The sequence below is a fragment of the Mesocricetus auratus genome, unplaced genomic scaffold (assembly GCF_017639785.1).
Source record: "Mesocricetus auratus isolate SY011 unplaced genomic scaffold, BCM_Maur_2.0 Super-Scaffold_100676, whole genome shotgun sequence".
In the NCBI taxonomy this organism is placed as follows: Eukaryota; Metazoa; Chordata; class Mammalia; order Rodentia; family Cricetidae; genus Mesocricetus; species Mesocricetus auratus.
In genome coordinates, this window is record NW_024429266.1 from 49565173 (window position 1) to 49581586 (window position 16414).

The following is a 16414-nucleotide window of genomic DNA, read 5'->3' on the forward strand; positions in this document are numbered from 1 at the left end:
CTTAGGTCACAGTTGTAAGGACTATGATACTTAATGAAGAAGGTTAAGCAACATACCCAAAATTGGTTAACAGGCACACTGCCATTTCTGTAATTATCAGTGATTTTTCTTTATGTATATTTCAAATAATTATGAGAAAGGTGTTCCAATAATTATTAATTGATGGAATCTAAGGTAAAATGTTACCATTTTAGTCTTCTTTTGTAGAGTATACTATAGCATTCCTTAACAACAAGCTTTTTAATTGTGCAAACCTTTTCAATTTTTTCTTATTAAACTGCTGAGAGGAATTTTGTGGTTTACCTTCTCTAGTTTCAGCTCTGTTGTAATAAAATATTCTGAACGAAAATACCATGAGGTTGAAACAGGCTTATTTCATCTTATTCCTTACAGTTTGATAGAAATGGGTGTCGTCTTTGTCAGGTGAGTATTCAGATAATGACTGACCTAACATTGATTAATGGTATTGAGCAAGCCTTCATTCATGTGATTTAACTCCTTTAGGTAATATCTACTGATAGGATTTTCAGGAAACTCTAAAAACAAAATTAGGAAGGCATTAATTCTTCCTAACTTTAACCCTGATTTACTTTGCCATTGAGAATATTTCACTAGTACGGTTTAACTACAGATGTATTTCCTATAGGCAGTATATGAATATGCTCTCACAAACCAGAGTTCTTTCTATGAATGCTACCTGCTTAAACACAATTTAGTTTAGAGCAGTGCAAGCAGATCCAGGGTTTAAAATCCACAGCCCCAACTCTATGCTGGTACAGTTCAGGTCTCTATGTTTCTTACATTGTAAGCAACAATCACAGATGACATATAGGATTGTGCAAAGCAGCAAGTATCACACATAGTTCAACCTAGGTAGCGTTCAGCAGGGTTCCCAATTTCATATTCTCTGTGTCTTCAGTGGTTACCAATCTCTTAATAAGGATCATCAGGATGTTAAACTCTGACATTCAGACATTCACCCTATACTTACATGTGTAAGTTCTTCCTCCATAGGAAGAACAGCAACCCATCCATACACTTCAGGGTACACTTGACATTTATTATCATTAGGAATGATACAGTGAATTACTCCCTTATTAACTAAGAAAATGATCCCACATTGTGAACTCAATTTGATGAACCTTAACAATGATAGTTAACACAACCCTCACATGTAAAAGCTGGAATCAATTAAATTATGGGATACTGTTGTATAGAAGTTCTCACACTATAGTCCAGGGTAGCGTAGTAATTACTCTATAGTTCTGTATATACTCTATATCATCAAAATTTCTTTTTAACAGACAATGATCATTACTTTTCAAAGAATATTCTTTGACTATTTCCTATAAGTATATAATGTATTGTTATTGTTTTCACTCCAATTGCTCGTTTGTTCCCGCATCAATATTGCTCAACCTCTTCTTCTCCACAACACGATCCCATTCTATTTTCACCTGTCTTTTTATAATTTCCAAACCCTTGAGTTTCATTGGGGGCCCTTGCCTGAGTATGGGTCACTGTATTCCCAGGAGTATGACCATTATTCAGTGGCTACACCACGGAAAAAAGTGACTTCCCTATCTGCATCACCATTTACTGCTGTATCAGGGAGCAAATGATCTATGAGTCCTCCACCACTCATATGCCAACTTTAAGGTTCCATGACCTTGACTTTCTGAACCTTCTGCCTCATCCTGAGTATTGAGATTAAAGGTGTGCTCCACTTAGACTATGGCAGTATGTTTCAGAACTCAGATAGGGCACACAGGGCTCTATTAATTCATGTTGGATTTAGAGACTGAAAATAGTAAAGAGACTTTTGAACTACTAGAAGTAGTATCTTCTGTTTTGTTTTTTTTTCATTTACTCACAAATAAATAGTCTCCCAATTTTATTCTGTTATATAGCCAATGACTTCGTGAAACATTACAGCTGGAATTTTGAAGTAGATTACTATTCAAAGAGCAAACGAGAGAGATGGAAGTAACTTACTTGATCGTTGGTTTTTTATGAAAAACAATTTTAATCTCTCTTTAAATGTGTTTTCATTCATGTAGAATTCAACTTGAACTCTGAAAGTAGAAAGTAAAAGCAAATTTATTTAAGTTCATTGCATCTTTATTTTTATGGAAATGAATAGAAACAGACTTTGCAGTTCACCAGATACGTAAAAATAAAACTATTTGAATTAATGCATCATATATTTGGAGTAAATTTTCTGCCATGGAAAGTGAGAACTGAGTAAAATATAGTAGTGCTATTTCAGAAAAAGAAGTGCTTGCTTCCTAATTTTAAAGACAGCTCAAATGTCATGCAGTTAATTATCTAAATTGGTGAGTTGACAATTCAAATAAATGATTCCAAAGAAAACATTAGTTTTTTAAAACTTAATATATATTTAAAATGACCCCTGCCCCAACACAATCATTTCCCCTAATATTTTCTGGCTATATGAATAAGGATTATAGGAATCAGAGGAGGGTCAAGGATATCACAGGAAAACAATGAACCTGACTCATAGGAATTCAAAGAGCCTGAACCAACAACCTGAGAGCCTACAAGGGACTGATCTGAGCCTTCTACATACAAGTGTAGCATGGTATACTTGTGGGACCCCTAACAGTGTGAGCAGGGGCTGTCCCCAACAATTTGGATGGCTTTTGGGAACCTATTGCTCATCATACTGGGTTGCCTTGCCCAGCCTTAATACAAGGGGAGGAGCTTCATCTTACTGCAATTTGATATGCCATGCCTTTTTCATTGATATCCATGAGAAACCTGTTCCTTTATGAACAGAAACAAAGGAGAGGTGGGTTGGAGAGGGCAGAGAAGAGGTGAGGAGAGGGAATGGGAGGAATGGAGGGAGGGAAAACTGTAGTCGGGATGTAAAATAAAAATAAATTTAATTTAAAACAGAATGAACTAGATAAATGAAAATTTTACCTTCATACTGTGCCATCACTAACTCAGTTATAAGGCAGGACACCCTTCACTCTATCTGGAATCTACTTAGGGCACAGATGAGTTAACACTTTCCTTTCTTGTTTAGTTATTTTGTCTCATATTTAAATATGTAGAAATAAGTAAAGGGGTTCTAATGAGCACCAGAAAGTCAAGGTTTCACATTACTAAGAAGTAAGCCCACTGAGGACAAAATTCTATGTTTAATCTACTCTGAAATGAAGTCAACCATTCCCAGTAGAGCACCTTTGGACCTCAGGGATGGCCATCACAGTACTGCATCTATCACCACTCACAGAACTGCATCTTCTGTTTCATATATGGAAACTCTCGCTAATATCCCTCATGCTACCTGATGCAAATGATATTTTTAAACAGTGAAAAAGAAATTCTGTCCAGTGCATAGTGATTTGTTAACAGTCAACAACTGCCACAGTTTCACACATATTCATTATGGTTTTGATTCCAAAGACAGTTAAGACAGAATTTCAGTGCTTACACAATCAAAATTTTCCCTAGATTTTTCTACAATCACAAACTTTTGAATATGTAATCTGCATGTCCTTAGTATACTCAGCAGCTGGTTTTGTTGGTTTTTTTCAAAGAAGACTGTGTGAAAAAAAGCAGAAAGTAGGAAGTAAGTGACGCAGACTGCTGTGTGTTTCAAGTATGCTACGCTGTTCTGATTCCACAGTCTTGCCATTCTACATATTTAGGAAGAGCCATAGTAGCTAAGTTCTGAAAATCAAAACTCTTTGCTGCACAAAAGGCTTTTATTCATGAGAAACCAAATTTTATACAATTTAAGATTTAATATTCTCTAATTTTTGCTTTCCTATTTCAAATTATTTCTATCAACAGTTTGTAAGTATTTCTCACCTAATTCTTCACCTTATATGTAAAGTGAAGTTTGGACCTGAATCTAGTTTATATTTACTTGAAAATTCCTCCAAAGTGAGTCACATGAATTATGATGTCTTTGGCAGCTCACGGTGTCTGGAGGCTATGTGCATGCTTACACCCCTACAAAATCACACTCTCATGAAAGCCCAAGTAACACAAGCAGGCACAAAGCCCTGTTTGTGTCCTCAAAATCCTTCACTATCTGTTTCCCTTGCTATCAAATGAAAAGTCAGCTCGTTTGATATGAATGAACTGTAACACTGAGACTGAGTTTAAATAGTTAAAATCTGTTATGGATACAAAACAAAATTTGAGAGAACACATGGTTATTATGCAAGTAATTTATGAAAGGCCATTCTAATTTGCTTCCTAGAATTATCAAATTTATAAGAAGGTCCATGCATTCTTCAGATAGTAGCTGGAGCCCAGTACAAGCTTGGACTGAGGAGCATTTTTTAAATAAAATGAAATCAGGTAAACAAAATATTCAGGAGTATGGAATGCATGTCGTCTGAGAAAAATTATGAGGAACACAGAGGTTTAATAACTATGTAGTTAAGAGTTGCAGAATGACTGCCCTTATAATGATGAGGCAGCCAACATCATTTAAATAAGACAACCCCTTACGAGACATAAAACTGAACAGCTCATTCTAGAGAACAGGAGAATTAGAAATCAGAATTCCTAACTCTGCAATGGCTATCATTGTAAAGCTTACAATTCCCTAACATATTTAATTTTGCCAAAGATAAAATGACAGATTGCCAGTGACTCAGAGTACTCAAAGTCTATACAGTTTTGTATGTTAGTGAGTCTTTCATTTCATGACTTCCTAATTTCTATCCAGTCATAAAATTACGTGAAACAAAACTCTTAATTATTCTTTTGATTTTACTGAGACAATATTATACTGTAAAACATGGCCAATATTGAAACATGAATTTATATGGGTTTTAAGGTTGATGACAATGAAAAAAACAACTGCAATACTTTGGATTTGTTGTCTTAGATATGGGGGGAAATAAAACAGTTGGCAGGTAAGACAAGTTTATTTTCTTTTCCAATATAGGATGGTGAGGCAGGTGAGAGAGGAAGAGAAGGAGAAGAAGAAGAGGGAGAAGAGAAAGAAGAGGAGAAGGAGGGAGGGAGGAGGAGGAAGAAGGAACAAAAGAAAAAGGAGGAACAAAATGAAAATAGAAAAAATACTAATAATATTGTATTATTGTAATATTGTAATAATGCAGAATAAAGCTTTCTTTGATTAATCACATGAACACTCCCTCCCTCCCCCTCTCCCTCCCTCCCTCCCTCCTTCCTTCCCTCCCTTTTGTCTTCCTTTCCTTTTCTGTCTTCTGACCTTCCGACCTTCCGTCTAACTTACTTATCTGGATTTAATTTCCCTAGAAAATGATGCTTTAAATAATGGACAAATCAGCTCACTTCATTTGTCAAAGTGTCATTTTTATTACAAGCTTATATTAAAGATAAAATTCAGACTCCTTTTTTCCCCACATTTATCATAGCACATGACAATGGTTACATTTAACAAAAATAAGTTATGATTGTTGTACTTATTAGGTGGTATCTTCAGCTTGAACAATTTCTCATGAGATAAACCTATTTTACATTAGCTGATTATGTATTGTTTATTTGAATAGATGAATTTATAGTAAAGAGCAAATATGTTGAGCTCCCATATATATTTTATTCTCTCATGTCTATTATTTGGATTTTTAGCAAAATAATCTTGCATAATGAAATTTTCTCCACATTTTCTATTTCTGTTATGCAGTTTTGGAGTTATTAGCTTGATAATCACTTTTGTGCAAAAATAAGTCAAATACTTTTGGTGTACTTTTCTTATAAGAGCCTCCACTGCCTTCAAAATTAACTCTACTATTGACCCTCAAGTGCTTGGAGTCAGCATTCATATTCAGTTAAGTTATATAAGAGATAGGTATCGATTGGTTGGTTGGATGGATTATTTTATTCATCAATATTCTAATGATGCCTATGATGCCTATGATGCAATCATCTTGATTAGCTTGAGAAAACTTGGTTTTACTGCCTTGTGCACTGAAGTGATAATGCTTAGGGATTTTCCATTCATATTAACATTATCGATGTATTACTCTCTTTTTACAAATGCAGTATCTTCAAATAGAAATCCTTCTGTGGTTTCTATATTCCAAACATTTGGAACTACTGTAGAGATGGAGGAACAGGGGGTTGTAAATCTTCCCTAATGATAATTGCCTGAGTGTTGCTTTAATTTAGCACTTGTTTTTCATTTTCCTCTCACTCTATTGCTCTGCTCCTTGAATTTTGTATAAAAATCACTCCAGAGAATGTTAAATTGTATTTTTCCTTCTTTCATCTTAAAATTCTTGTCTAATAACTTTAAAGTAGGCCCTATTTTAACAACACAAAAGCAATTTTGACCCTGGACATCGATGAAGAATCACTATTTTGCCACTTTCAATGTTATCACCTGGAAATCTATTCAAAAAATATAACTCAGACATCATTTTATGGATCTCTTGGAAGATATACATCAATATCTAAAAGGATTCTGACTATGTGTCTAGTTGGTGCTATTGCTTGAAATCTTACCATTGATCCCACAACAGTAGTTGCAGAGCCCATGAATAAATTATTTATTACCTTACTACCATATTACCATACAGGCAAACAAATAACTGGTAAGAGTCTCTGGACCATAGGGTTGTAACACATATTTTCTATAGATGCATTTTACCTCTCATGTCAACTTACTTATATGGTTTTTGTCCACAAAGTTTATATGTAGATGACACGGTGATGTACATAGTTCCCATGGCAGCTCTCTCCTTGCTAAGAACATTTCACCTGGCTCAGTTATGTGCTTTTTTGTTGTTGTTGAGCCATTCTAATGATGCATTTGGTCTCTAGCTGAAGAGTAAGAAGGGATGTGTAATCACTCCATGTAGCACCAATATTCTCTCTATTCTCATGACAGAAAACACTAAATTTAGGTTACGCTCATGAAATTTTCACCACCTCAAATGGACCACCTTAACCTATTCGTACTTCTACTCTTTCTACATTAACATTCTTCTGAATTCAATTGTGCCCCTCAAGAGATACATTGATGCTCCTTCCCCCAGTATTTTAAAGTTGAGCTTATTTGGGAATACAATTGCTGCAAAAGGAGTAGTTTAAATTGAGACAAAACTATTCTGGACTAGAAAGCACTTTCAAGCCAATATGTCTGGTGTCATGGGAGAAGATGCTCAGAGGAAAGCTGAAGGAAGGATTGGAGTTACACCCCACAGTGGATCTGTATGCAAAAACCTATATCTAAAGTCATTGTACACATGATGCACTGTGAAGTATTGAGTGTTTAGCAAGTTTATTTCAGGGGTAGGTAACGTTGCACGCATTATGCTGAATCATAAGAAAGTGTCTTAGCACATGCTTCTATCAACAAAAGAGATCAGAATGTAAAATTCAAGGTAGCTTCTACTGAATGTTTACTGCTTTTGCATTGTGCTGAAGTAGATAAATCATCCAGTCAAATCTTCATATGGTGGATTGCAACTTCCACATGTTCAACATTGTTAAATATGGTGGATTCCGTCTTCCACATGTGCAATATTGTTAAGATAAGGTTAAAATAAACAGAAATCTGGATTGCTAGTCAGTCAACAAATGACTTCCACTATAGACATGGCTGATGAAAGGCCAACAATTCTACTGACTCTGCCATCAGTGCTTGGTAGGTAACATTTGCAGGCCCTTATATTTCTGGCAGTGTTTACAGGTACTTACACCTGTGGTTACCACAGCAAACACATAACAAATCAATCAAAACAAGACTTCCTTTTGATGTGTCATCATATGCAGTGTTCATTTGTTGGATCTACTCTCTGTATTTCTCCATATAACCGAAACAATTAAATTTTAACAACTTCAATTTGACTTTCTTTGCCATGGGAAAAAGATGGAGAGTTCAAGAATAAGTACTAAGATATACTTTGCAAACCTTAAATAACAAAGAGATCCTGTCCCCTCATGCCTTTTGCTCAAAAGTGTGAGAAGACAAAAAGGTGGGAGAGCACATAATTTCTAACTTTGCAATACAGATTTTCCTGGGTTACCAGTAATTTGATCTTGCCACAGAATGGCAATGCAAAATATTCTCAAGATACTCAGCACTACAGCAAGGTGTCAGTCTCATACAGGTAGGTGACAGAGATGAAACCAACACACACTCTTCAATGTAATGTGCTAATAGCTTATTTTAGATGAATGTAATAAATTTTATGAGATACTCGGTGTTTTATAATAGAAAAGATTTATGTTATATGATTGGACAATTTTGGCTAATATCCACTAGGCTGAGTTTTGATGTATACACTGTATCAGAAAGGAGGGGAAAAGACAAGATAAAAAAAAAGAAACATGTTTAGCATAACTGAAAACACAGTAAAATATGATAGGGTGCTGTTAGAATTGCAGAGATGTGGGCAAGTCCCTCAAAGCAATTGTTAAGATTAAAAAAACCAAGACATCCTTCATTGCAGACAAACAAAAAGTATGACTCCTAGAAATTTGAGGATATTTTGAAAGTGACCAGAAGGATGATCAGGGGAAATCAAGATCCTCGTTTTAAACAAGAGAAAGCTGAAGCATGCCGTACATTCAGCTAGACAACCATGCAAACTGCTATTGGAAGGGTTCATAGACACCAAATGGCTTCACAGAGCAACTCCTTAACTTGCTGGAAAGCCAAAGACAAGATCTATAGGGATTTCAGACACACTACAAAAGATATGATAGTCAGTTTTGAGGTTCCAAGGTCTGGCTCAACCTTAACAGATAACAGAACTTGTACCATATTACATCAAATATTCTGAAATAAGACAGAAGAGACTAGGGAGAAGGGGAAAAGGGTAAGAATACAAGCACTGAACCCAAAGTAGCACCCAAGTAAATAGCTGGTTGTGGCCACTGTCCTTAAGCTAGAGTGCAATGAGAGGCAGAGGCAGGAGGAGTGCATAGGTTTGGTGGTTCCCAGCCAAGATCTGCATCCATGAGAGGCTCTTCTCAGAGTAAAGAAGGAAAGACAGGAAGTGACGGGGTAGGGCATCTGATGTCTTCCTTGAGGGCCACTGAAGCATGTATTTGTTCCTCATCCCAATGTGAGAAATTTATACAGAAAAACTGAGTTGGGAGTGTTCTGTGTATTTTTCAGAGGAAAATACAGATTTAGTGATTTGAAAATGTTTAAATAATGAAAAATAAATAAATATTCATTTTCCAAACTATAACTGGAATTTTAGGATCAAATGCCAGGTATCAGCTGCTCTACCAGGCTTAGTTCAGTCACCCGCACCCTCTGTCATTTAAAGAGATAAGTAATAGTGAAAAGTAGAGATGTTATTTAATGCGACTACATTGGGAGAAGAAACTCTGGACCAATGGTCCCAAGTCACTCTTGGTCTGAAAAGAGATTTAAGGTTTGTATACAGGAAGAATTAGGACATGGATAATGAGGTGTGTATAATTAAGCACTTATACACATTGTCTGGTGTGGTTCCCTTGAACACTGTCAGGCCTTGCTAGATGTCCCAAAGAATTCCTTATTGTTAAGAGAATCAAGGTTTTCAGATGAGTATTTGTGCTACAGGGTGCAGCGCATCTTCATGGAGAGTGCTCTGTTCCTTATAGAACAGAGAGGAGTTCTGTCCTCTAAGAAGTGCAGGATGCTCCTGGAATGGAGGCAACTAAAGAGTAAGGATTTAGTCCAATGACTCCATCTCTGCATTCAGCCAAAGAGAAGAGATCAAAAATGAAGTCAGAAGTTATACACCCATAAAAAAAGTCTCACCAACATAATTGCCTCAACAAGAACTAAACAAAGACAACAATGATAGACTTGCTAAAACTAAACACAGAAAGCCCACGATACCTCACTCCTACACAAATAACTGTAGACTGTCGCACCTGCTGTGCGGCCTGCATCCGAGAATGTAGCGAGGTGGTCGGGATAGATGACACAGAGACCGGTCGGTTGCTTTAAGAAAACTTTATGCTTCCCAAGTCAGCTTAGGAGGAGACCCCAGTCCTCTTAGGAGAGCTCTCAGGAGAAGTCTCTCTGAGAAAAAGGAGCTTCCCTTTTTAAGGACTTCTGCCATTCATCTACATATCATTCTTTTCAGACTTCTCACCCTCCTGGCTGGTGGTTTAATCTCCAGCCCTAGAATCAGGGAGACACCACAGGGGGGGACAGGAAGAGGCATCTAGCCATAGGGGCTGTGAAAGGCATGGCATTTCAGTGAGCAAGCCCTTATCTGAGCCCTATCAAGAGCTTTAGCACTGAATTGTTTTCAGTAAACATTACACAGATGCCTGCTCCCAGGCCGAAGGGGAAGTGGGTTTCTGCTAAAGGTCTGGTGTCCCCACAGTAGACAACTACATAATGCTGGGAGCAGTAGGGCTAATCTTCCTCAGGGAAGAGCACACCAGCTTGCTATCCAATAACAAATGTTGAGCCCTGAAAACATGCATACAATTATTGTCATGTAGACTAAGCAGGTTGTATTTAGGAAAGGGAAGGTATAAATGATGTAATTATATTATAACCTCAAAAATAAAAGAAAAACTGTTTAGCTAAAAGAGGATATTTAAGACATGATACAACATGAACAAGTATTAAAAGGCTACACAAGAGGACAGTGTGAAAAAGAAAAGAAAAGAAACAATAAGGTAGAGATGTCAAGCATTCATCCAGTCTTAGTGGCCTTGTGGGCACCAGCAACGACTCAATGATTTTTAATAAGAACATCTTCTAGAATGTTTTTCAAAGTGACAGTGGTAATATTTCTGTTTGGGAGCCCTTTAGACTTTTCATACTCTAAAATTTCATTTTATTCAGAAATCCATTTTCTACCTGGAACTTTCATGATGGGATTTTCTTTCTACTTTAAACAGTTTCTAAATAGAATTCTGTTTAGAAAGAGGAAAAGGGCTTGTAATTAATAATAAGAATACACATATAATTTTAATAAATCATTAAAAATAACTAGGACAACAAGAAATACAAAATGTCTCTTCCCAGAGGAAAAAAAACTAAATAGCTGGAAACTTTAAGAAGAAATGAAAGCCAGACTATAATGAGGTAACAAAGTATCTATCCATGTGGGTCAAAACAAAACATAGTTCTGACCTCCAAGGCAGGAAGACAGTTCATCCTGAGACAAATGCAAATTAACCATGTCCTAGGAACACAGACTCAAGTTGCCTGAATTATTTTTTTCCACTGTGGCAGCAGTTAAATGAATTAGGCACATAGCTAAAGCCATACATCACTGCAGTCACCAAATCCATTGGAAGGGACATGAGGCAGGCACTTTGTGGGAGAACAGGGGAATTCTGTTGTATGTTTTTGATCTACCAGACAGAATTCTTAGTGTCAGGGTTGTGGGATGTTAGGTATCTGTTAAACCATCCCAAAGGTTTAACCTGATACTTGAAAGGATGTTAGCTTAGACAGCCACAGAGGTGGACAATGAATGTGTCTTTAAGACACTAAAGATAGACTAAGATCATTTTGGGGCTGTGGGTCTGCAACCTTCTCGATTCTTCACATTTACAAAATTCTACTCAGTTACTACCTTTGTAGAATCTTAGTATAGGTGTGGGCATATTTTTTCTGGGAACTTCACTTTACACACACACACACACACACACACACACACACACACACCAAACATTAGAGATAGGCATTTAAAAAAGGGTTTTATTATTTGACAGCAAATAATGTTAGTGAATTCATTTTTGCAGTCTGGTGTCTAATGAAACATAATGTCCAACCATTTGAATCTAGTGAAATGCCAAAGGGCAAGTAGTATGATGTGGGAACAAAATGCTCTATCAGGTTCTAATTGCTAGTAAATAAGACAAATAGACTTAAATATCCACACAGAAATGGAGACCTGGTAACACAATCATACAACAGAAAGTTAGAGCAGAAATTAATGCTTATGGCTATTGCAACAGGAAGAGAAGTTTTTTGTAACATGATGCTGAAGGAAAGATGCAAGTTTACCACTGAGCGTCAGTTTCTCTACAGTTTAAGAATGTTTAAAACTATTAAAAATTGAGTAAATTACTCTAGGACATTTGTACCTCTGTTATGCTATATTTTTTTTAAACAAGCGAAGGAAAAACAACAGAGTAATGACAACTAGGAGAGAAGCCAGGAAGATATTACAGGAAACCAGAGTTGCATGTGTGTCACTTACAAAGAATATGTTCATTGGGGTGTCTACATATACCTACATATAATTAGCTTATTAATAAATTATGATGGTAGTGAATGAAATAAGTGAAACTATTCATAGAACAGTGAATACAGTGTGCCACCAACTTAAGCCTACTATAAGAACAATTCTGTCCTTTTTAACATAACAAGAATACATGAACACTTTTTATTTATGTAACATCTCTGAGAACACAGAAAACAAAACTGTCATAGCAACCGGCCATCAAAAGATGCACCAAGTGAACATCAGTGTGGAACCCAACAAAAACAAGAGCAAATCTTTAGCCCAATTATTGTGGGCAACATCAGCACCATTATGTCAGTCAAGTTTGAGATGTATACCCCAGTCATCTAATGTACCGTCATAAAAGATTTTGCCTTTATACACAGGAGTTGGCAGAGGAGTAAGTGGAAGCCTTAGGTGTCACCACAACAGATTTTTAAGGTCAAAAATGCATATTCTAACTGCTGAACAAGAGTTGATAAGGATAATTCTAGTATCCTCTTTTTCCTGTATAAGAGAATCCTATTATTTTGTTTTCACTAATCTCCCTGCCAACTTAATGCATTGCCTTTCCTTTTTAATACTACTGTACTGGCAAACATTCATCTACTCTCCTCTGTTAGCAGTGAATTCTAACACTGTCGCTGACTGGAAGTTACTAGGTTCATGGTAGGGTTTTTGATGCTTTGGTCTCAGGTCTTGTTTTTTGTTTGTTCTTTTTTCTGTATTTTATTTTGTATGATCTGAGATTGTGGTATAGTATTAACCAAAGTTTAGACTAGTATTCTGCCATTTCACCCTTGTTCATCAAAATAAATACTTCTAGTACCCTCCCCCCTTTTATTGCAATGAAGGAATGCGGTAACACTCAAAAGCACTTCATGAAAAGACTCTCCCATATAAGCTCAAAAATAAAATCATTCACAGGAATTTGACAGTAAAACAAATAGTACAGACTAACCATGTTTAGATGACATAAAAAGGCACAAACAAGATGTTCTCTGATTTACAAAGTACAAGGAGAAAAGGGGAACTGGAGTAATGACTAGATGACTAAAAGTGCACTGCCCTTGCAGGGGATCCAGACTCTGCTCCCACTGCTGGCAGGCAACTTAAAACTCTGATTCCAGGTAGGTGCAGAGTTTGTTCAATGCTTCCTGGTGGTCTGATAGTTAGGATTCAGTTGTAGTGGTATCTTATTTACACTTTAACAAATAAAGCTTGCCTGAAGATCAGAGGGCAGACCTAGCCACTAGTTAACCATAGAGGTCTAGAGGTCTGTAGAGACATAAAGGAAGGCTGGCAGAGAGAGGAAGTGATGAGACAGGAGAAGACAGAAGCTCAGTCTCCTTTTGGTTGGGAAGTTGAGTAGGTAAGATGGCTGCAGTTTTGCTCCGTCATCTCTCTGATCTCTCAGCATTTCCCCCCTGCATCTGACTCTGGGCTTTTATTATTAAGAACTATCAGAATTCATGTTACATTCAGTGCTCTCACAATTTATGACTGCAAAACATAGTTAAACAGATTATGATTTATTATCGTATTTCAAAAATTACTTTGGGAAGTTTTCAGACACAGTTTATATACAGATGTAACAATGCCCAGAAATATCAGACAAACATGACGAATAATATGTAAACAAAGTGTGCCAAGCCTTCTCATGTGTGAAACATCATATAACTAGACATGGAAATATAGCATACTCTTCTCCTTCATTAGTGGGATAATCTCCAGTCGGCAGGTATTCCAAGGTTCATCTCAGCTACAAAGAGATATGGCAGCCTGGTCACACTTTCCCAGGATCTACTTCTGGAGAATTCAACCAGGACGACCACAGGAAAAGTAAAGAATCAATGCATAGAGAAATGTGTTGCAAAAGAACTATTTTCTTGGAATATGGCATGGCCATGAAAATCATGAGGCAGACCTAGCAAAGCAGGAAATTATAGGCTTTGACTGAACTAAGAACATAGAAATAAAAGGAGCCTGCTTTACCTCTGCTTCTGACACATATGCTACAAAAAACAGTTAAATAAATTGAATAAATACAACACATCAACAGAGAGAGAGACAGAGGGAACGAGAGAGAGAGAGAGAGAGAGAGAGAGAGAGAGAGAGAGAGAGAGAGAGAGAGAGAGAGAGAGAGAGAGAGAGAGAGAGAGAGAGAGAGAGAGAGAGAAACCAGTGATGGTACCCTGGTTTCCTTCCATTTCTTCAAATTCCTTCATCTTATAATACTGGATTATAGCCTCATTTTAATTTGATCACATTTTAAAGACATTTGTCTTTTGAGGAATTTGGAGTTAGGATTTCAGCATGTGTATTGGGAAGGGAACACAATTCAGTCCCAAGCAATTATTAATATTATGTCTTACATGACTAACTCCTGACTTTTTAGTCTTTGTTATGACTCTTCTAGCTCTACTGAACCCACAGTGGTTAAGGTTGCCATTGGAACTGTACATGTCACAAAGCAGAAGTGAAGCTGACCCTCTCCCTGCTTGTCTTAGTAATAACAGGCACAGTTTTTCACTTCCTTCTCTTCAAAACACTCTCCTCACTTGACCTGAAAATGTTCCCATTTTCATGGCATTTTCAAACCATTGGGGTTGCTCTTGAGTATCCTGGGTTGATCCTTTCCCTGTTATTGCTAAAAATACATTTCATTTTATATTTAAACTCAGAATGTATTCCCCAGATATATCCCGGATTGCAAAATTTTTATTTCCAGCCCAGTCTCTGCTCCCATTTTATGTGTTCAACTGCCTACTCAGTTTTTCTACTTGGCTCTCTGGTGGACATTTTCAAGCCAACACATCCAAATGTAACTAGATTCCTGGTTTTCATTTCTGAAAATTTTTCCTTATGTAAGCTGAAGTCAAATGCATCCTTATGCTTCAAAATAATCATCCAGACAAACCTCCTTTCATTTGAGTATATACCAGCATGATTCACCAAGGTTTTTGAGTAGAAAACCTCATTTAGTAGAAGCAGCAGCAAGAAAAAGAGAAAAATCAATACTTTTGACAAGGTTCACCGAGAGCAGCAATGGAAACATAAAGATGCTTAAACTTGCCTTCAAACAAAGATTTATTTTCAACAGAAGGCACAGAAAAGGTAAAACTTCAAGTGGAAAGTGGAAATATTGAACCCATCTGAAGCTGCATCCAAGCAGCAATCTACAAAAATCATGGCAACACGCTGCAGGCACATCAAATGAAATCACTGTGGTGTGCAGCATCTTTTAGTGTAAGGCATGACCTTGGATTAAATGTGATTGAAAAGAAATAGCAGATTGTTTCTGTACTATGATGGATGTCAATAACATGTAAGAAAGTACTGTAAAGAAAAGCACTACCCCTCATATTTTTCCCATGAGATACATACCCTGATCTATCTCCTAATTTTCTATGCACAATACCTTCCTTTCCTCAATTTCCATGGTGGCATCTAGGATACAACACACATTCAGAATTGGTTTAAGTGACAGTAAAGTTTGCCACTGCATAGTTTATTAGTCTCATTTGGCAGCAAATCCAACAGTCTGCTTATAAGTGCATGGCCAGTGCCTAGAACATAGTGTATGTTCGCAGTATGTAGAGGGAATTAAAAGTTGCTCTGTAGTACTTACATCTAACACCCTGTTAGCATCCAGAGTTGACAGCTATCAGCATGCAAGGCTGACAATCTGTGGACACTGCCATCTGGCACCAATGCTGAGAAACAGAAATTCCCAAATAACCTTCCTCCCAAAAAGAGAACACATTAGTTTTTAAATTGGAGAATGCATGCTTCTGATTTGCTGTGTTGTAGATAAACAAGTATTTTAGCACGCAGCATTATTTTCAACTACAGAAATATTATACAGATTTCCTATTAAATCATTCAGCCCAACATTGAGAAAAACATACATCTCTTTTAAGCACAGCTTCAATCTACTTTTCTTCAAGCCCTTCTTGTTACCTTGAGCTCTCTTCTGTCTCTGTCCATGGAAACTTCCAATTCAATTACTTACTTAAATGGCATATTTCTGTATATTTGTTTAGTATTCCATATTCCTTTCCAGTATTATAAAATATCATAAGAAACGCTGCAGAGCAAGAAAAATATAGAAAGAAAAATATGTACTAATCGTGCATATATATGTGTGTGTGCATACATGATTAGAAATTTGGTCATTTGTATATTGAAAGCACATACATTCTTTGAACAAAATAGAGGCAGCTTAGCTTAAG

General features: G+C 36.7%; 1 protein-coding gene across 5 annotated transcripts in view; it reads right to left on the bottom strand.

The window, feature by feature from the left end:
• Positions 1 to 16414, bottom strand: part of Kcnt2 (potassium sodium-activated channel subfamily T member 2) — a 350682-nt gene that overhangs the window by 236952 nt on the left and 97316 nt on the right. For all 5 annotated transcript variants that reach the window (XR_005874014.1, XM_013115909.3, XM_040738287.1 and 2 more), the window contains exon 2: positions 1996 to 2075. Coding sequence is in view for 4 of the 5 variants with exons in the window: in XM_013115909.3 (XP_012971363.2) it covers positions 1996 to 2075 (80 nt within the window). In the remaining variant the exon portion in view is untranslated. The remainder of the gene's footprint in view (positions 1 to 1995; positions 2076 to 16414) is intronic.